Source organism: Microcaecilia unicolor, chromosome 4 (assembly GCF_901765095.1).
Source record: "Microcaecilia unicolor chromosome 4, aMicUni1.1, whole genome shotgun sequence".
Taxonomy (NCBI): domain Eukaryota; kingdom Metazoa; phylum Chordata; class Amphibia; order Gymnophiona; family Siphonopidae; genus Microcaecilia; species Microcaecilia unicolor.
The window spans coordinates 51958973-51981342 of NC_044034.1; the positions used below are offsets into that span (position 1 = coordinate 51958973).

The 22370-nt window shown below is 46.1% G+C and overlaps 1 protein-coding gene across 6 annotated transcripts in view; it reads left to right on the forward strand.

The window, feature by feature from the left end:
* The window catches only part of CEP126 (centrosomal protein 126), a 252066-nt gene that overhangs the window by 14469 nt on the left and 215227 nt on the right, over positions 1 to 22370 (forward strand). For all 6 annotated transcript variants that reach the window (XM_030200229.1, XM_030200234.1, XM_030200233.1 and 3 more), the window contains exon 2: positions 7155 to 7274. In XM_030200229.1, the coding sequence (XP_030056089.1) occupies positions 7155 to 7274 (120 nt within the window). The remainder of the gene's footprint in view (positions 1 to 7154; positions 7275 to 22370) is intronic.

A 22370-nucleotide genomic window follows, 5' to 3' on the forward strand; every position in this document is an offset into this window, starting at 1 on the left:
ATCTTAATACATCACTAATGATATCTAATATCCTGTAATGTTAATGTCATAACAAGACTATGTAAGCCACATTGAGCCTGCAAATAGGTGGGAAAATGTGAGATTCAAATGCAATAAATAAAAAATAAAAATAAAATTATTGTATGGGGATGAGAGGATAAGACAATGTGTTTTTTCGGTGTTTAGTTTTAGTTCAAATGAGTTAGCCCAAGAATCCATGATGTTCAGACAGCTCGTGATTTCATTGGAGATTTCAGAAAGGTCATGTCTGAAGGGGATATAAATTGTAACATCGTCTGCATAAATGAACAAGTTAAGTCTTTGGCTGGATAAGAATTTGGCCAAAGGGGACATCATTATATTGAAGAGTATTGGTGATAATGGGGAACTTTGAGGTACTCTGCAATGTGCATTCCACGGTGATGAAATGTTTGTTTTTGATTTAACTTGGTATGTTAATCATCCAGGAACATAAGAACTTTGAAGTTACCTCTTAGTAATCGGACCATAAAGTCATATATGCAGTGCCCAGGTTCTGAGAAACATTCATCCATAGTGGTCACCCTTAATTGGTTTGTGGTTTCTCTCTGATGTAGTACCTACATGTGTGAGTTGATTCTTCTGTTCAGCATCTGTCCTGTTTCTCCAATATAACACCACATTTTCTGCATTAAAATATATACAACATTTAAGGGAGACCGTAAGTAGGATCCCTTTATGCTGAATGTTTTTCTCATGTGAGTAACTGTAGGGTCCTATGATATGTTCTGGCACAATTTGCAGTTTGCTATATAGCTTCTGTTGAACCTTTGGTTTTCACTGATTTTTGCTTCACATTTGGTGGTTATTGAAGCTAGGAATATCTCTTTTTTTAGTAATTCATCCTTCAAGAGTAGTGGCTGTAAATCTTTATGATTTTTCTCACTTTTTCTAGCTCTAGATTATATGTTACTACAAGGGGCACTCACTCTGTGGTTTTCTTTTCTTTGCACTACAGTAAGTTTCTCTGGGTGTGTTAAATGAAGAGGCAAGTTTCCTGGAGATCAGGATTTTGAGGTGTTTGTTTCTATCTCTTGGATCAGAGCATATACAATGGTATCATGTGGCTTGGCTACGTATAATGGACTTTTTTTGTCTGTGAAGACTGAAAGCTGGAAATGTGGAGATAGCTGCATCTGTCAGTTGGTTTCCTGTATACAGGTTTGCACATAGCCATTATTGATAGAAATTATGGTGTCTAGAAAGATAACTTGTTCTGTGGAGTAGTCAATTTTGAATGTGATTGAAGGATGGGAGACATTAAAGGAATTATAAAATTGTTTCAGAGTCTCTTCTCCTTCAGTCCAAATCATAAAAATATCATCAAAATACCAAGGCCCTTTTTACAAAGTGGCGGTAAGCCCAACGCGGGCTTAGTGCTCGCTAAAAAGGTAGTACCGCCGGTGGGTACCCAGTGGTAATCGAGCAGTGCCATGTGCTGCCCGGTTACTACCGGGTTACCTCAGTGGGTGGCGGTAAGGGCTCCCCCCTGAAATGGTTGCATGGCAATTACTTCACTTGCCGCATAGCCATTTCCTCAAAAAAGGAAAGCCCTACCTTTTACCCACTGTGGTAAAAGGGGGCCTCGGCGTGCATTAAAACATGTGCCGATGCCAGCACAGGCCTCCTATTGCTGCAGCTTGGTAAAAGGAGTTCTAAATGATTTAGTCATATATATTTTAAAGCGTCTCTTCCAGTTTTGCCATGAACAGAATGGTATATTGTGGTGCCATCTTGGTACTCATGATTTGTAGATGTTATTGTTGAAGTAGTAGTTGTAGGTTAGGATGAATTTGATTAATTTTGTGAAATTTTCTAGTGTATATTGTTGTTCCAGGGTAGATGCTTTTAGGAATTTGTCACATGCAGCTATGCCATCTACATGTGAAATGTTGCTGTATAGTGCTTCTGCATTCATTGTGACTAACAGAGGGTTAGGTGGTAGCTGCTTGATTTTTAAAAATAATTTGTTCAGGAAGTTGAGGGTGTCTTGTATGAAGCTGTTTGTCTTATGTACTAGAGGTTTAAGGATTCCCTCTGTAGGACCAGATATTTTCTTTGTGCAAATGTGCAAGTATCAGATATGAATAGTCTGCCAGGGTTTCTAGGTTTAGGGATCTTAGGTAGCATAAAGAAAAAGCCCACAAAAGGATGGTTTGGTTTTTTGGTTCTTTTAAAGATGTGGCTGTACTTGTTTGAAAATGTCTTTATAAGAATTTTTTAAATTGTTTTGTATAATCCTGTTTGACTTCATCAGTTAGTTTGTATAGTATGTACATTTTGAGAGCTATCTGCGCCCTTTTTCTATGTATTTTTGTGTGTCCATGATCACCATAGGAGCTAACTTTTCAAAATGAATGGGGATGCTAAACTCAACAAAAGTTAGTGCTCCTTGGTCACAGTAAATATGTATATGTCTAAATATTTCTGTTTTCTAAACAAAGGAATTTCTGTATATCATTTAATTTTACCTTAATTACCCAATTGTCCAACGATAAACTCAGAATATTAGTTCACTTAGGTGCTCGTTTTCAAAGCACATAGACTTACAAAGTTACATGGAGGCATATTTTCAAAGTACTTAGAAAAAGATGATCAAAAGCCCTATTCTAAAGAGCGCTCTAAAATTAGTGTTAGAACAGCGCAGGGCAATAGCACCTCTACGATCAAAGCTAATAGCATGAAAAATCATGCGCGCTATTAGCTCTGATCATAAGTGTACTTCTGCAGGAGGAATGTACCTGGGCATGCTCCCAAGGCTCAGTCCTCCTGCAGAAGTTGTTTGACAGGTCCGGGCTCTCAAAAAAAAAAAAAAAGGAACCTTGGAATAGAGTTAGATTCAGCACTTACTCTGATTCCCCAAATCCAAGCAACCTTCAAGAGCTGCTTCTACTATTTGCGACAGCTACGCTACCTTCTCGATGTAAGGAGAGAGGCAAATCTTATCCCAGTTGTGCTTGCCATGGTAACATCAAGACTGGATTACTGCAATGCACTATACAATGGTCTGACTGCAAAGGGCCTGCGCCAGCTCCAGTTGATTCAGAATGCAGCAGCAAGACTCATAGAAGGTTGCAAGCGACGTGACCAGATCACACCATTTTTATAAAAGCTTCATTGGCTACCAGTACAATACAGGGCTAAATTTAAAACTCTATGTCTGATCTTCAAGGCCTTGAAAGGAAATGGCCCTGAGTATCTGAAGAATAGGATGATCCTCCACACACCGCCAAGAACACTAAGGTCCTCCCAAGGACTTTCACTAACTACACCCTCTCCAAAAGACATTACATGATGTGATACCCGCAAGCGAACCTTCTCCGGAGTAGCACCCACACTCTGGAATGCATTGCCTGAGAGGCTCCGCTTAACACAAGACTATCTCTACTTCAGGAAGCAGGTGAAAGCTTGGCTCTTCAACTAGGCCTTTAATGGAAGAAGTAACTAACTTGTTAGTCTCACTCACGCACATAAGGATTGACTCAGGCTTCACATACTGCAGCAGGACATGTTTATCCACTCCTATCCTAGCTGAGATAATATTTAACCATCTCTCTGACCTCATGTGCAACTTTCTTCAAATTAGTCACCTTACTTTCTAATTCTTCCTACTTTCTTACCCATCTATATGTTACATCTTTGCCTTACCCTTCACTACCAATTATAATGTTCTATTACGTATTGTGTTGTCATTGCAAGTAGTATACCATGCCATACTTTGTATTGTTTGTTGAATATTTTGATTGCTGTAATTGCCTATTGCTCATGTTTGATCTATTCTTACTGAACACTGCCTTGAGTGAATTCCTTCAAAAAGGCGGTAAATAAATCCTAATAAATAAATAAACATTCCCCTGACAGAAGAGCCCCTCTCCACCCCGGCCCAGCCCAGCCAGACTGGACCTGGCCTCTAGCGCCCGCGTTTCCTTTTGACCATCTGCACCATCAGTACTTTGAAAATGAGCCTCCTAGTATCAAATGTAACTTTGTAAGTCTATGCACTTTGAAAACGAGCCTCATGGTATCCAGCACGCTCTGTGAATGGAGAAGGAGCTTTGTGATTTTAGGCAAGTCATTTAACCTTCCATTGCTTCAGGTAAAAACTAAGGGCCCTGTTTACTAAGGTGCGTTAGCGTTTTTAGCATGCCTACACTTAGCGGGTGCACTAACCATGTAGGCGCCCATAGGGATATTGTAGGCGCGTACATGATTAACATGCCTTAAAAATGTTAACACATTTATAATCTGCTTATTAAACAGGATCCTTATATTGTAAGCCCTCTGGGGACAGCAAAATACCCACTGTACCTGATTATAACACTTTGAACTACAAGTAAAAAAAATTTGAGGTAAATCAAAATTCCTTATCATCCTGGTAGATAGACAAGTGGGTTACACTCCCCAACTAGCAGATAGAGGCAGAGAACACTAGTCACTAGTACTGTATAAGGAGTGGTGCAGCCCTCGGACCTTGTTAGTATTTCTCTTCCTCTAGCAGATGGTGCAGGTGTCCCGTCCGTGGCCGTGACAACCCTCAGACTTACCCTGTTTCTGGGAGTCAGTGTCTGTGCTGGCTTCTGCTTGTCTCTGTGTCTGTGTCTGTCTTAGGTTCTCTCTGGCTCTGTGTGCTGATTGCCCTACTGAACCTCACCTGTGTGGGCTTTGCCTCTTCCAAGATGGCTGCCGCCTCCTCCTCTTTGCCAGTATCCAAGATGGCTTCCGCTGTTCCTTCCTATGGGCTGACTGCTCTGTGTGTCAAGCCTCTGTTTGGTTGCAAGGTGATTGCTGCAGCTGTGGCTCTGGTGTTGAAGGGCTTTATTAATCACTTAGAGACTACAGTCCTGGCCTTTGCATCTCATCTAAAGGTCCTGGTGTATAGAGTGCTCTGTACACAGTTTCAGTGTGAGTTTCTATGTTTGTTTAGACTAGCTAGCTTAGGCACCGTCTGGCTTGTAGCCTGTGTATAGCTTTGCTAGTGCTCTGTGTTTGTGTAGACTAGCTAGCTTAGGCACCGTCTGGCTTGTAGCCTGTGTATAGCTTTGCTAGTGCTCTGTGTTTGTTTAGACTAGTTAGCTTAGGCACCGTCTGGCTTGTAGCCTGTGCATAGCTCTGCTAGTTCTCTGTGTTTGTTTCCAGTGCATGACTAGTTAGCTTAGGCACCGTCTGGCTTGTAGCCTGTGCATAGCTCTGCTAGTTCTCTGTGTTTGTTCCTAGTGTTAGACTAGCCGCCCTTGCTAGCCACTATCCCGAGTCTGTATTTGTTCCTAGTGTTAGACTAGCCGCCCTTGCTAGCCACTATCCCAAGACTGTGATTGTTCCTAGTGTAGACTAGCCAGCTTAGGCACCGTCTGGCTTGTAGCCTGTGCATAGCTCTGCTAGTTCTCTGTGTTTGTTCCTAGTGTTAGACTAGCCGCCCTTGCTAGCCACTATCCCGAGTCTGTATTTGTTCCTAGTGTTAGACTAGCCGCCCTTGCTAGCCACTATCCCAAGACTGTGATTGTTCCTAGTGTAGACTAGCCAGCTTAGGCACCGTCTGGCTTGTAGCCTGTGCATAGCTCTGCTAGTTCTCTGTGTTTGTTCCTAGTGATAGATTAGCCAGCTTAGGCACCGTCTGGCTTGTAGCCTGTGCATAGCTCTGCTAGTTCTCTGTGTTTGTTCCTAGTGATAGACTAGCCAGCTTAGGCACCGTGTGGCTTGTAGCCTGTGTATAGCTTTGCTAGTTCCCTGGGTTTGTTCCTAATACTTGACTAGCCAGCTTAGGCACCGTGTGGCTTGTAGCCTGTGTAAAGCTTTGCTAGTGTTCTGTGTTGTTTCCAGTGCATGACTTGTTAGCTTGGGCACAGCTTAGTTGTTAGCTGGTGATTAGCCTTCCAAGTCTCCTGAGTTTGCTCTGTGTATGTTCCTGTGTATGACTGGTTTGCCTGGGTATAGCGTTCCTATTAGCCTGGGTACAGTTTACTAGTCATTGTGTTGAATCCTGCCGACTGCCAGAACCCGGACAGTCCCTGCTTGTCTGCCTTGCCTTCGCCTAGGTGCCAGGGGGCACTCCAGGATCTTCATTCCTGCTGTTCCTGTAAGTCCTACCGGCTGCCAGAACTTGAGGGCTCAACCCTCGGGGAAAGGCAGTCAAGTGTAGGTGAAGCCTAGGTCCAGGGTGTTCCAGTTCCGCGGGTTCCGCTCCATTGTGTTCCAGTCCAGCGGGTTTCACTCCTGTATGTTCCAGTCCAGTGGGGCCACTCCAGTGTGTCCAGTCCAGCGGACCCCACTCCAGTGCGCACCCGTCCGGTGCGTTCCAGTTCCGAGTGTTCCGGTGTAGCACTCCAGTCCGGAGTTCCGGTCCAGTCTTGTTTCCTCTCTACCTGGAAGGTGATCTTCCTTGCCACTGCCGCTCCACGGTAGTGGCCTATGGACTCACAAACCCCGTGCTCCCGGGGAAGAAGCCTGAAAGTATGCCAAGGTCCCCGAGAGCGCGGCAAGCGCGAGAGACGCGACAGCAGGTTGGACTTGTGCAGCAAGATTTAGTGAATGCGGCAGTCTGATGCCTCAAGGTTGAATCCCTGGTTGGATGTAGCTCTCAGGGATCTGTTCACAGATTTTTTTTTTCTGATCAAGCTACAGGTTCTGGCTCAGTGTGGCTGTGCTGCCATTGGTCCCCTGGGGACTTTGCCAGTGTGGTGGAGTAAGTGGTAATTTCCACCACCTTGTACCCTCCTCCCCTTCCCTTTCCTAGGCTTTGCAGTCTATGGACTTCAGTCGTGGGAGATAGAGTCAGTGGTGGGAGGAGGCCTTTTGCTGATTGAGGGCAGTATGTTCTCCTCTACCCTTTTCTCTCTCCCAACCCCACTTCTTCCATTTATCTTCTGTCCCCCTCCCCCAAGCTGCCTAAGTTTAAAAGAAAAAAAAATAAACAAGAAAAAAATCTGTTTCTCCCAAAGAGCTGCTAGTTCAAGGCCAATGCTGGGGATAGAAATATTAAAATGCATCTTCATCTTATGAAACTGTACTTGTTTAACAAAAGCATAGTTGGTATGGTAGACCTACAAGACAGAAAACATTTTAAAATTCTTTATATAAGAGCTTGATTTCCTTTGTCCTTAACTATATATTGTAACCAGAAATGTAAATACTCAGTTTGAAATAGAGTTAGCTGAAGAGCGTCAGCTTTTGCTAGAGAGTCAAAAAGCATGTCGGATTCGGGCACACAGACTTTCCACAGAGACAAATCGAAGAAGAAAGTAAGTCATTTTCTATTTGAGTATTTTGTTATGTAGCTTTCAAATGAGTTTCCAGGTTACTGTTGTTGTATTATTTATCTTGACCTCTGGGTGTAAGTGAGAAGACCTTAACCGTGAGAAACCATATAGGTTTATTAATGTATTTGTTTTGTTTATTTAATATTACCAACAACAGGTTCTTGGCTATCAGAACAAAAATGAGGTGATTCATCATCAGATCTCACCATGAAATAAAAGTAGTTTATATTCATTCTTTTTATTTATTTATTTATTAAGCATTGCACATACATTGATCTAGTATATACATCATAAACAGCACATATAGCCTATAAGACATCAAATCACAAATGAACAGACATGAGGAGATAAGAAATATGCTGTCCAATTATATCTTCAGCTGACAACTAACACAGAAACAAAATAAGAGAAAAGAAACATCAGTATGCAAATCTTTCCTGTCTTGTGGACTGTTATCCAGAGAGGAAACCACCAAATATTGAGCAGCATATGCAGTGCAGCATTTTAAGCCCCATAGAGCACCCCCCCCTACATCCCCCCCATACACCTCTGCAATCACCACATACATAGGTTGTGAACGAGTAGAGATCCTCTCTGTAATGAATGCTCTGTTTTCCTGTGTGTTGGTAGTAACCTACCCCAGGTTTTCCACCTTGAGGAAAGTGACAGGATTATTCCTTGAGGTATTGTACTCAGGGCCGGTCTTAGCAAGTGCGGGGCCCTATGCAGACCAATTTGACGGGGCCCCACCCTAGCCCCGCCCCACCCTAATTCTGCCCCACCCTAGCTCCGCCCCCACCCTAGCTCCAGAGCCGGCCACCCCTCCCTCTGAGCTCCAAGGCCCCCAGCTCCAGGGCTTGTCGATCCTGCACAGTCAATGCCAACTGAAAACCATGTCTTTTTCACAAACACAGATATACCCTAATCCACTATAGAATAAGTAGTAATATTTAAACTTTCTATTTAGACAAAAATTAAACTGAACCCCCAAGATGCCAGACTCTGCATACAATACAACACCACAGAAACAGAAAATGTCCCCTAGTACTGTGCAAAATATAAAGACAACAGATGTAAATTTGAAAAAAAACTAACAAATACCAATCACCACTTTACAAATTAACAAATAGAAATAAAACAAATATAGAAAATAAAATAATACCATTTTATTGGACTAATACATTTAGCTTTCAGAGGCCAAAACCTCCGTCCTCAGGTCAATACAGTATAGAGCTGTTACAGTATCCTATCCTGACCTGAGGAAGGGGGCTTTGTTCTCCGAAAGTTTGTCAAAATGTATTAAAATTAGTCCAGTAAAAAGATTACCTTATTTACATGTTCTATTATAAACATTTATTAACACAGCTACAATACTATATCCTAAAGCAAAAAAATAAAAATATATATTTTATTTACAGTTTGTCGTCTCTGGTTTCTGCTTTCCTCATCTTCTTTTCACTGTCTTCCTTCCATCCAGCATCTGTCTTCGCTCTCTCTCTGCCATCCAGTGTCTGCCCTCTCTGCTGTCCCCTCCATCCAATGTCTGCCCTCTCTCCCTGCCCCTTTCGTGCACATCTGCCCTCTATCTCTGCCCCTTCCATTCACTGTCTGCCCTTTCTATCCCTTCCATCCACTGTCTGCCCTTTCTCTCTGCCCCTTCAATCCACCATTTGCCCTCCCTCTCCCATCCATCCGGGTCTGCCCTCCCTCTCGCTCCCCCTTCCATCCAGGATCTGTCCCTCTCTCTGCCCCTTTTTTTCAGCCCCCAGTTCCAGCCCCACTATCCCACCAGTCCCCCGTTTCAGCCCCAGCCCTTTTCTCCCACCAGTCCTGAGCTTCAGCCCCCAGCCACTCCTCCCTGTCCCCTTTTCAGCCCCCAGTTTCAACCCCAGTCCCCAGCCCTTTTCTCTCACCAGTCCCAAGCTTCAGCCCCAGCCACTTCTCCCTATCTCCTTTTCAGCCCCCAGTACCCACAGTTTCAGCCTCTGCCCCTTTTCAGCCTCCAGTCCCAGTACTAGCCCCCTTATCCCACCTACCCTCCTTTTCAGCCCCCAGTTCCAGCCCCCTTCATCCACATGCCTTGTATTAGAGCCCCCCTTTTCAGCCCCAGAACCATTCTCCCACCTGACCCACGCATGCCCTATTTTCCCACCAGTCCCATGCATGGCCCCCATTTCCCATATGGCCCCTTCTCAAACCCCAGTTCCAGCCCCCTTCTCCCATCTGAGAACCCCCATCCCACACCCTTCTCCCATCTGAGTCCCCCTTACCCCCTCCCCCCATCTGAGAACCCCCACCCTGCAACCTTCTCCCATCTGAGTCCCCCTTACCCCTCCCCCCATCTGAGAACCCCCACCCTGCAACCTTCTCCCATCTGAGCCCCCCTTACTCCCTCCCCCCAACTGAGAACCCCCATCCACACCCTTCTCCCATCTGAGTCCCCCTTCCCCCAACTGAGAACCCCCATCCCACACCCTTCTCCCATCAGAGTCCCCCCCCGACCCGACCCGACCCACCTACCAACTCCTGCTGCACCCACTAACTTTAAAAAAAAATTGAGAATTGAGTAGCAGGCAGCGCCTCACGTCTGCCCTGCTAGTAAAAATCTCCTGCACGTCGTCGGGCCGGCCTTCCCGCATTAAATCCCGCCCTCCTCTGAGGTAATAGGCTCTTCCCGCATTAAGTCCCACCCTCCTCTGAGGTAATAGCCTATTACCTCAGAGGAGGGCGGGACTTAATGCGGGAAGAGCCTATTACCTCAGAGGAGGGCGGGACTTAATGCGGGAAGAGCCTATTACTTCAGAGGAGGGCGGGACTTAATGCGGGAAGGCCGGCCCGACGACGTGCAGGAGATTTTTACTAGCAAGGCAGACGCGAGGCGCTGCCTGATACTCGGCGCTTCTCAAATTTTTTACGGAACAGCGATCGATCGTCGGGGGGGAGCGGCGGGCAGGGCGACCCCAGGCGCGCCGCGCGGGGCCCCCTTGAGCGCAGGGCCCTATGCGGCCGCCTCGGTCGCCTCGCCCTAAGACCGGCCCTGATTGTACTGCCCCTGAAGCAGCCCAGCAGGATGAAATATGGCCGTGTTGGGCACCATTTTACCCTCATTTTACAGTAAAGGTTGTCATTCATCCCTCACCATGTCTGCTTCTGCTTCTTCCATTCCAGTGATTGGAAATCCACATCCCAAACACTGCCATATTGCTCATAAGACTCAGCCATGCAAGAAGAGATAGAAGCACTTCCAGAATGCACCATCCACCCCTTCAATATAACCTTGAACACAAGTATACAAGCAGTTAACACAGATTTATTTGATTGCTATAAGCAGGAACAAACCTGTTTCCCCTATATCCCAGATACCCAGCATCAACAAAGTATAAGTACAATCATGAGAGTGGCCTATCACCTGCTCTGTCACCGTAATAGCTTCCGTCCAAATATCATCAAGGCTACACATTCTAAAAATAATGAATCCAGGTTCCAGTATGTCTTTTACATTTGGGGCAGTCACTATCCTCCCACTATTTCATTTGCTTCCCATTTTCCTTGGTAATACATTATAAACCCTATATGAGCAAGAACGCCTGCTGAAACCAGGTGTAGTTCCCGGCGCCCAATTTGAGTCCACATCCCAGGTATTCTATAACACTGCATACAAATGCTAGGAATGCCTCTGACCTGCCCATGCACCTCACATTGCCACACGCCTTTTGTTGTTGCACACTATGGGATTTGGGTGCACATTGTTATGGAATAATACATAGTATGATATGTGCCCAAATCCAAATTGGTGCTGATTAGTGCTAATTATCACCCAATTATGGGCACTAATTTAATATCAACATTTATATCCTGCTTAACCATCAAGTTCCAAGCGGGTTACAGGAAGACAGTAATTACAATTCAAGACAAGTTAACAGTTCCCTAACACTAAGCTTACAAATATTTCTGAAACAGCCATGTTTTTATAGCTTTACTAAAACACATATACCACCCTGTTTACAAAGCTTCGGTAGCGGCTTGATGCAGTAATTCCAACACAGCCCATTCATTTCGAATTGGCTCCGTCAGCATTGCTGCGCGGCAGCCACTAGTGTGTCTTTGTAAACAGGGAGGATAATGTGAAATATTTCTTAAACGATAAACTGTTCCAGAGTTCAGAACCTCTTCCAAATAACTTTCTATTTTTAGTGCTAATCAACAGGCAAAATGTGTGAGAAGGAGGAGCCAAGACCGCAAATGAGATGGTCAGTATATATGGTAGTCATACAAGCTGAATACCCAGGACTCAATCCATATAAAATTTAAAAAATTAAAATTTTAAATTCAATCCTTGCCTGCATGGGTAACCAGTGTAGCTCATGCAATGTAGCCAATTTCATTGGGCGCACATCCGGGGGCGTTAATGTGTAAAGTCAAAGTTCACTCATAAAGATGCATACATGGAACTCTGTATGACAAGAAATTCGCATAACTAGGCTGCAGTATCCCAGCCCTGCCACCACACTCCCCACAAATGATGAAATTCCACCAGTCAGTATTTCCAATTTGAGTAAACAAGGATTGCCCCTTCTTACCACCCACAACTATCCAACCACCCATATCAACCATACACACACGCGCGCACACACACATCATGAGTGGCGGGGCGGGGCGGTGTGGGCGGCACGCCCTGGGTGCAGATCATAAGGGGGTGCTGCCATGGATATCTTCCCCTCCCCAATTGGTGCGGTGCTGCCATGGATGTTTCCTCCTCCCTCGACTAGTGTGGTGCTGCCATGGATGTTCCCTTCTTCCCTGACTGGTGCAGTGCTGCCATGGGTGTCCCCGTCCCCCCGACTGGTGCGGTATCGCTCTCCCTCCTTTCTTCACCCCCCTCGTTCGCTGCAGGTCTTTAAAATTCCAGGCCTCCAGCAGCACCAGCAATGTAAGCATTGCCTTTGGCCATCCCCGGAAGCCTTCTCTGTACAGCGTTTCACCTAAGCAGGAAGCTGTACAGAGAAGGCTTCCGGGGCAGGCCAAAGGTAGTGCTTACATTGCTGATACTGCCGGCGGGCCTGGAAGCTTGGAAGAAAGGTGGGTGGAGAGAGGATGATGCGATGCCAGACAGAAGGGGAAAGGGGATGGAGAAGGAAGAGCGATGCCAGATCACAGGGGAAGAGGAAAGGGGGGTGGAGAGATGAAGGGAAAGAGAAGGGGGAAGGGGAAAAGGGTAGAGAGAGGAGAGCGAGTGATGCCAGACCAAAAGGGAAGGAGGAAAGCGAGAGCAAAGATGAAGAGTTGGGGAACAGAGAGGGGGGGAGAGGGAAAGGTGGGGTGCATGAGAGAGGGGAGACAGGGAAAAAGCTGGATCTGGGGAGGGGGAGAATGAGATGCAGTACTATGGGGCAGGGGAGAGAACAGGTAGAGATGCTACCCCTTCTTTCTCTCTCTCTCTCTCTCTCTCTCTCTCTCTCTCTCTCTCTCCTGCATTCCCACCCTAGCAACATGGGAACTGAGGAGGCAGAGGGATGGGAACACAGAGGGCAGATGCGGAATATGGGGGGAGTAGGAACAGAGACACAGAGGGGAGGTTATGGACAGGATAGATAGAGAGCCAGAGGGAATGATGGTGGACATGAAGAGAAAAAAAAGTCAAATATACAGGAGATACTGGAAAGCAGAAGATGGATGTGATGGGGATTGGGAACAGAGAGAGTAGACATAAAGATGGACAGGTGGGAATTATGCTGGAATGCATCATGTAAAAAGGAGAGAGGAGGGCACAGATTGGATGGAAGGGAAAGAAGGGGCAGGCAGTGGATAGAAGGGGCAGAGAAAGCGGGCAGACACCATATGGAAAGGGGGAGAGGGCAGACGCAGGATAGAAGAGAGAAAGTGAAGAGAAGATGAGGAAAGCAGAAACCAGAGACAACAAAGGTTAAAAAAAAAAAAAATATATATATATATATACAGTGGGGGAAATAAGTATTTGATCCCTTGCTGATTTTGTAAGTTTGCCCACTGACAAAGACATGAGCAGCCCATAATTGAAGGGTAGGTTATTGGTAACAGTGAGAGATAGCACATCACAAATTAAATCCGGAAAATCACATTGTGGAAAGTATATGAATTTATTTGCATTCTGCAGAGGGAAATAAGTATTTAATCCCTCTGGCAAACAAGACCTAATACTTGGTGGCAAAACCCTTGTTGGCAAGCACAGCGGTCAGACGTCTTCTGTAGTTGATGATGAGGTTTGCACACATGTCAGGAGGAATTTTGGTCCACTCCTCTTTGCAGATCATCTCTAAATCATTAAGAGTTCTGGGCTGTCGCTTGGCAACTCGCAGCTTCAGCTCCCTCCATAAGTTTTCAATGGGATTAAGGTCTGGTGACTGGCTAGGCCACTCCATGACCCTAATGTGCTTCTTCCTGAGCCACTCCTTTGTTGCCTTGGCTGTATGTTTTGGGTCATTGTCGTGCTGGAAGACCCAGCCACGACCCATTTTTAAGGCCCTGGCGGAGGGAAGGAGGTTGTCACTCAGAATTGTACGGTACATGGCCCCATCCATTCTCCCATTGATGCGGTGAAGTAGTCCTGTGCCCTTAGCAGAGAAACACCCCCAAAACATAACATTTCCACCTCCATGCTTGACAGTGGGGACGGTGTTCTTTGGGTCATAGGCAGCATTTCTCTTCCTCCAAACACGGCGAGTTGAGTTCATGCCAAAGAGCTCAATTTTTGTCTCATCTGACCACAGCACCTTCTCCCAATCACTCTCGGCATCATCCAGGTGTTCACTGGCAAACTTCAGACGGGCCGTCACATGTGCCTTCCGGAGCAGGGGGACCTTGCGGGCACTGCAGGATTGCAATCCGTTATGTCGTAATGTGTTACCAATGGTTTTCGTGGTGACAGTGGTCCCAGCTGCCTTGAGATCATTGACAAGTTCCCCCCTTGTAGTTGTAGGCTGATTTCTAACCTTCCTCATGATCAAGGATACCCCACGAGGTGAGATTTTGCGTGGAGCCCCAGATCTTTGTCGATTGACAGTCATTTTGTACTTCTTCCATTTTCTTACTATGGCACCAACAGCTGTCTCCTTCTCGCCCAGCGTCTTACTGATGGTTTTGTAGCCCATTCCAGCCTTGTGCAGGTGTATGATCTTGTCCCTGACATCCTTAGACAGCTCCTTGCTCTTGGCCATTTTGTAGAGGTTAGAGTCTGACTGATTCACTGAGTCTGTGGACAGGTGTCTTTCATACAGGTGACCATTGCCGACAGCTGTCTGTCATGCAGGTAACGAGTTGATTTGGAGCATCTACCTGGTCTGTAGGGGCCAGATCTCTTACTGGTTGGTGGGGGATCAAATACTTATTTCCCTCTGCAGAATGCAAATAAATTCATATACTTTCCACAATGTGATTTTCCGGATTTAATTTGTGATGTGCTATCTCTCACTGTTACCAATAACCTACCCTTCAATTATGGGCTGCTCATGTCTTTGTCAGTGGGCAAACTTACAAAATCAGCAAGGGATCAAATACTTATTTCCCCCACTGTATATATATATATATTTACTTACAGCATTTATATCCCACAGTTTCCCACCCAGGGGTAGGCCCAATGTGGCTTACAACAATCTACATAAAACACACAACAAGGCAGAGTTCAAACAATCAATGTCTTAGAAGTAAAATGGTAAAAGGGTAAAAGCGAGGTAGAGAAAAAGAAAAAGAGCAGTGGTGATTAATATGACACCGGGACAAAGAGAGTTCAGAAGTTAGAGGTGCCAGGCAGGAGCAGCACATAAGCTTTGCCAAATAGAAAGGTCTTGAGGCGCTGTTTGAAGGTGGGGTGATCAGGAGTAAGTTTCACCAGTTTAGGCAGATCATTCCACAGACGAACGCTAGTGTACGAGAAATTTGATGCATAGATGCTTTTGTATTTAAGTCCAATATATACTGGATAATGAAGGTTCAAGTACAATCGCGCGGATCTGTGAGAGTTCCTTGGTGGCAAGTTGATGAGGGTGTCCATACATGCTGGGGCTTCACCATAGATGATATTATGCACCAGAGTACAGAGTTTAAAAGTGATACGGTCCTTGACAGGAAGCCAGTGCAGTTTCTCTCGGAGTGGTCTTGTACTTTCAAATCTAGATGCACCATAAATTAGCCTAGCTGCCGTGTTCTGAGCTGTCTGTAGTTTTTTCACTATATATATATAGTGCACGTCAGATAAGCGCATGCTCTGTTTAACTGCATGCCGTACTTCGGTCCACGCACAGAATATGGAAGCCGATTGGCGCATGACAACCAATGAGATTTCAAATTTACTGCCCTTTTAGCTGCCACAGGCAGAATAAGTGAAAGAATGTTGTTAGAGTGTGCACTGGGGTCGTCGACGTCGTAGTGGTTGAATGAATAGAAGTTCTTTAAAAAATTAGAAAACAAACAAAGTCAAGCATCTATTGCTAAAGAATATGGTGTCAATCCCAGTCAAATTTCACGTGTCTTGAAGCAGAAAAACCAGCTTCTAGTATTGTAGCTGTTGGGGTTTTGGAGGGACATTTTCGAACGGGATGCCCATCGCTAAGGGCGCCCATCTCCGAGGACGGCGCGGCGAAGGGGCGGGGCCAACCGTATTTTCGAACGAGATGGGCGTCCATCTTTCATTTCAAAATTTCACGGAGGAGTGGCCTAGTGGTTAGGGTGGTGGACTTTGATCCTGGGGAACGAGGAACTGAGTTTGATTCCCACTTCAGGCACAGGCAGCTCCTTGTGACTCTGGGCAAGTCACTTAACCCTCCATTGCCCCACCGCATTGAGCCTGCCATGAGTGGGAAAGCGCGGGGTACAAATGTAACAAAAAAATTAAAATAAAAAAAAAATACGGTTGGGGCCAGCACAATCTCGACCTAAATGCTGAGATCACCGGATTTAGAGATGAGCGCCCTCGGTTTTCCCCCATAATGGAAACCGATGGCGCCCATCTCAAAAATGAACCAATCCAAGGCATTTGGTCATGGGAAGGGCCAGAATTCGTAGTGCACTGGTCCCCCTCGCATGCCAGGGCACCAACCGGGCACTACGGTGGACTTGGCAAATTGGTCCCAAGTGCATAGCTCCCTTACCTTGGGTGCTGAGACCCCCAAAACCTACTACCCACAACTATACACCACTACCATAGCCCTAAGGGGTGAAGGGGGGGCACCTACATGTGGGTACAGTGGGTTTCGGGTGGGTTTTTAAGGGATCCCATTTTCCACCACAAGTGTAACAGGTAGGGGGGATGGGCCTGGGTCCGCCTGCCTAAAGTCCACTGCACCCACTAAAACTGCTCCAGGGACCTGTATACTGCTGCGATGGACCTGATTATGACATTTGAGGCTGTCATAGAGGCTGGCAAAAAGTTTTTAAAGTGTTTTTTTGAGGGTGGGAGGGGGTTAGTGACCACTGGGGGGGTCAGGGGAGGTCATCCCCGATTCCCTCTGGTGGTCATCTGGGCAGTTCGGGCACTTTTTTGTGACTTGGACCTAAAAAAAAAGGGACCAAAAAAAGCAAACCAAATTCTCACCAGGGACGCCCATTTTTTTTTCCATTATCGGCCGAAGCCGGCCATCTCTTAACCACGCCCCAGTACACCCCTGTCCCGCCTTCGCTACCGTTCCGACACGCCCCCGGGAACTTCGGCCGTCCCGGCGATTGAAAGCAGTTGGGGACACCCAAAATTGGCTTTCGATTTATGCCGATTCTGGCGCCCCTGAGAGAAGGGCACCCATCTCCTGAAAGATGGGCGCCCTTCTCTTTCGAAAATAAGCTGGTTGGTCTCTGAAAGTTAGTCAAAAATATATTAAAATTAGTCCAATAAAAAGATCACCTTATTTTCATTCTCTATTTATTACCACATATATATATATATATATATATATATATATATATATATATATATATATGTTAGGACAGGATTCCATAACAGCAGTATACTGTACTGACCTGAGGAAGGAGGTTTTGGCCTCTGAAAGTTAATTGAAAAATTTATTAGTCCAATAAAATGATTATCTTATTTTCCATTTTTTGTTTTATTTCTATTTGTTAATTTGTAAAGTGGTGATTGGTATTTGACAGGTTTTAAAAAAAAATTTACATCTGCTATCTTTATATTTGTTTTGCATAGTACTAGGGGACACGCATCACTGTTTCTATGGTGTTGCACTGTATAGTAACATAGTAAATGACGGCAGATAAAGACCTGAATGGTCCATCCAGTCTGCCCAACAAGATAAACTCATTTTATATGGTATGTGCTACTTTAAATGTATACCCGAGTTTGATTTGTCCCTGCCTTTCTCAGGGCACAGACCATAAAAGTCTGCCCAGCACTGCTCCTGTACTAAAAGTTCTGAAGCTAACGTCGAAGCCCCCCCCCCCCCATCTATATCTATTCAGCCACGATCAGGGCGCAGACCGTAGAAGTCCACCCAGTATTGGTTTTACTCTCCAATTACTGGTGTCGCCACCCAATCTCCACTAAGATTCCATAGATCCATTCCTTCTAAACAGGATTCCTTTGTGTTTATCCCAGGCATGTTTAAATTCCATTACCGTTTTCATCTCCACCACCTCCCGTGGGAGGGCGTTCCACGTATCTACCACCCTTTCCGTGAAAAAATACTTCCTGACATTACTCCTGAGTCTGCCCCCTTCCAACCTCAATTCATATCCTCTAGTTCTACCACCTTCCCGTCTCCGGAAAAGGTTTGTTTGCGGATTAATACCTTTCAAATATTTGAAAGTCTGTATCATGTAACCCCTGTTTCTCCTTTCCTCCAAGGCATACATGTTCAGGTCGGCAAGTCTCTCGTACAGTTTGCAACGCATCTTGCTTCTTGGAGATTCAGTTTAATTTTTGTCTACATATTTCTATTTTTAGTTTGTGGTTACTTATTCTATACTGGATGAGGATATGTCTGTATTCTGCGTTTGTGAAAAAGACCTGGTTTTCTGTTGGCAGGATCATCTTTACTAATCTGGCTTGTTTAGTTTTACAGTGGGTGTATTGATGTTCTAGTGCTTACTGCAATGTTTAAGATGTTGCCTTTTCTGAGGTACACTTTTGTTGTGTGACTCGTGGATTATTACTTAAAAATATTTTTTTCATATGGGGGGGGGGTGTTAAAAATAATCGGTCTCAGATGTCAAATATGCTAGGTACACCATTGCACATCATCCTCCTCCACCCACTCTGCCTAGCCTTCCTGCACAAAAATACCACACCCGACTTTCTTTGCCCTCCCTTCCCCACTTCCCATCCCCCCCTTCTCAGCTCCCCACTCATTTGCACCCGCTATGCAATATAACAGTAAGCTGCTCCTAGCCCTCCTCCTTCACATACCAACCTAAGGTAAACAGTGGAAAACGTTGAGAACATTCTGAACAATAAACATTTGCAATTAGCTAATATAAAAAACAGAACCAAAGCTAGTCGGGCATCTAGCATTCAGTACTATCAGTTACTAACATACAGTGTCCTGGAGTAAGTGAAAAGAGAACAGATTGTGACCCATGATGTTTACACACCAATGGATGACACACACAGCAGCTACTACAGTTCCGTGTGTGCCCATCCATCATAACGTCCTCACAAAAACTGAAGACAATCTATAGTCACTGTAGTCTCAAGAGAGGGGACATCCGTTTCCCGGCACGATAGTAATGCACATGTACTGCACAGAATAAAGCTGTTGGTTCACCTTCGCATGGGTCACAAAATTCAAACAGTGTACAAAAATCCAGGACTTGCTTCACACTGACCAAGGCATAGCATTCATTTAGCAATAGGAAGCATTTTTTAGTTCAATTCAGCTAAGTTATGGACATGACGTTGCTCATTCTTCCCCAGTCAGTAGAGTTTATCCAAAAAGACTTTCAGTTTCTGAGGGATTTTGATGGTATATTGCTTGTTTTGATACACAAAATGCACCTTTGTAGGATAAAGCAGGGCAGCCTGTATCCCCCTCTCATGCAGTGCACTGCAGTGCAGGGCTGTGGCTTGCCATCATGTTGTAACTTGGCTGAGAGTAATCCTGAAATAGCAGAATACATGAATCGTACTCCACAACTCTCTGCTGCTGGTACTTTTACAATATGTAATCCTTGTCAGCATAATTCACCACGCAGAGGATAGTTGGCCAAAGTTTGTCAGTTTCTCCGCGTCATCCCCCTATGTGGTGGGCGTGTTCCACATGCAACACCGGGAGCTCCTGATCCAGGCCTAAAGATTTGGGTAGCCAAGTCTCAACTGTCAGAGGTCTAGCTCAGCCACTGACTCTAGCAAGCTAATGACTCTCAGGTTGTTTCGCCGTCCCCACTGTCTTTGCTTCCCAATTCCCAATTACAAACTTCCTGTCACAAACTCCACCCGATCTTCCTATGTAATGGCGTTTCGGTCAAAGACCTGAATCCGTGCTGAAGTTAGAATGCTTTTTGCCAGTTATCACCGTTCTGCGATTTTAGAAATCCTTGCGACTGCTTGTGACTAACCCCATATGCAGGTCTTTGTTTGACCGAAACGCCATTACTTCAAGAAGGCTTCGGGTGTATTTTATTTGGTTGCTAGCATACAGTGCAGTGGATACTCTTGAAAATAATTAGTTGCTGTTTTGTTACATATATTTTTGGATGTTATTATTTTTGTTGAGTATTGACAGAGAGAGGGAAATGTTGACAAACGATTGATGCTTTCACATAAGCTGTGCCCTGAAATAGCTGAGTGCTATAAGAGGTCTTATAGCTTGTTCTTATCTAATATAATAAAACGCACCGTGAACGTTCTAATGAGGACAACGTTCTGTGAAGCCCTGAAGCCATCTGACGTCACTGAAGCTGTAGGGTTCGTGGATTCGTGGTGTGAAGCCTTCAAGCCAGCCAGCCGTCTCTGCCCCGCCCTCGCGAAAAAAACAAACAAATCGGGAAGCGAAATGTCAGGGAAGGAGGCGGCGCTCCCGACGTCTAGCCTTCCCTTCGCTGTGTTCCGCCTTATGTGTTCCGCCTTCAAAATAAGGCGGAACACAGCGAAGGGAAAGCTAGACGTCGGGAGCGCCGCCTCCTTCCCTGACGCTTCGCTGCACGAACCGCCACGGAGGTAAAGTTAAAAAGAATAATAAAAAAAAAGGGATGCATGGATGCGAAGGGGGGGGGGGGGGGGGAGAAGAGGGCGGGCCAGGCTGGGACATGGGAGAGAGAGTAGCATGGATGCGAGGGGGGGGGGGGGTCATGGAAGGGCGAGAGGGGACTTGCTGGAAAAGGATGAATGGAGGCGGCAGGGGACAGAGGAGCATGGATGGGTATGGATTAGGAGGACAGGGCACAGGGAGAGAGGGGAATTACTGGAAATGGATGAATGGAGGGGGCAGGGGACAGAGGAGCATGGATGGGCATGGATTGGGAGGGCAGGACTCAGGGAGAGAGGGAAATTGCTGGATAGGGAAAAATGGAGGGGCCAGGTGACAGATGAGCATGGATTGGAAGGGCAAGACTCAGGGAGAGGGGAATTGCTGGATAGGGATGAATGGAGGGGACAGATGGGCATGGTTGGATATGGATTGCAGAGCAGGCCTCAGGCAGAGAGGGGAAATGCTGGATAGGGAAAAATGGAGGGGCCAGGTGACAGAGGAGCATGGATGGGCATGGATTGGAAGGGCAGGACTCAGGGAGAGGGGAATTGCTGGATAGGGATGAATGGAGGGGACAGATGGGCATGGATGGATATGGATTGCAGAGCAGGCCTCAGGCAGAGAGGAGAAATGCTGGATAGGGAAAAATGGAGGGGCCAGGTGACAGAGGAGCATGGATGGGCATGGATTGGAAGGGCAGGACTCAGGGAGAGGGGAATTGCTGCATAGGGATGAATGGAGGGGACAGATGGGCATGGATGGATATGGATTGCAGAGCAGGCCTCAGGCAGAGAGGGGAAATGCTAGATAGGGAAAAATGGAGGGCCCAGGTGACAGATGAGCATGGATGGGCATGGATTGGAAGGGCAGGAGTCAGGGAGAGGGGAATTGCTGGATAGGGATGAATGGAGGGGACAGATGGGCATGGATGGATATGGATTGCAGAGCAGGCCTCAGGCAGAGAGGGGAAATGCTGGATAGGGAAAAATGGAGGGGCCAGGTGACAGAGGAGCATGGATTGGAAGGGCAGGACTCAGGGAGAGGGGAATTGCTGCATAGGGATGAATGGAGGGGACAGATGGGCATGGATGGATATGGATTGCAGGGCAGGCCTCAGGCAGAGAGGGGAAATGCTGGATAGGGATGAATGGAGGGGGCAGGTGACAGACAAACATGGATGGCCATGGATTGGGAGGGCAGGGCTCAGGGACAGAGGGGAATTGCTGGAAAAGGATGAATGGAGGGGGCAGGGGACAGATGGCCATGGATTGGGAGGGCACGGCTCACACTCTCTCTCTCATATACAATGTCTTTCTGACTCTCACTCTCACACACTCTGTCTCACACTGTATCACATTCACTCTCTATGTGCCACACAGTCACTCACACACTCGCTTGGTGTCATACACTCACTCTCACAGAGAATCTGTGTCTCACACACACTCTCTCTCTTGCCCACACACACACACTCTCTCTCACACTGTGTCTCACATACACACTTGCACACACTCTCATTCTCACACACACTCTCTCACAAACACACTCACACCCAGACTCACTCTCTCTCTCACACACTCACACTTTCACTCTGACTCTCAAACAGTCACTCTCACATACACTCTCCCAAACATACACACTCCAAGGAAAACCTTGCTAGCGCCCGTTTCATTTGTGTCAGAAACGGGCCTTTTTTACTAGTATATATATATATTGTGAAGAGCAAAGAAACTACAAGCCCCAGAAGGCAGTGCAGCACCAGAGAGATTCAGAACCAAGGAACTACAAAGCCCAGAAGGCAGGGCAGCACCAGCAGACAGATCAGGTGAAGGGAGAAAAATCTATGCAAGGGAGGGAGGAGCCGGGGTGTGATTGGGAGATGGAATCAGATGGGGGAAGGGAGGAGCCCCTAGACCGG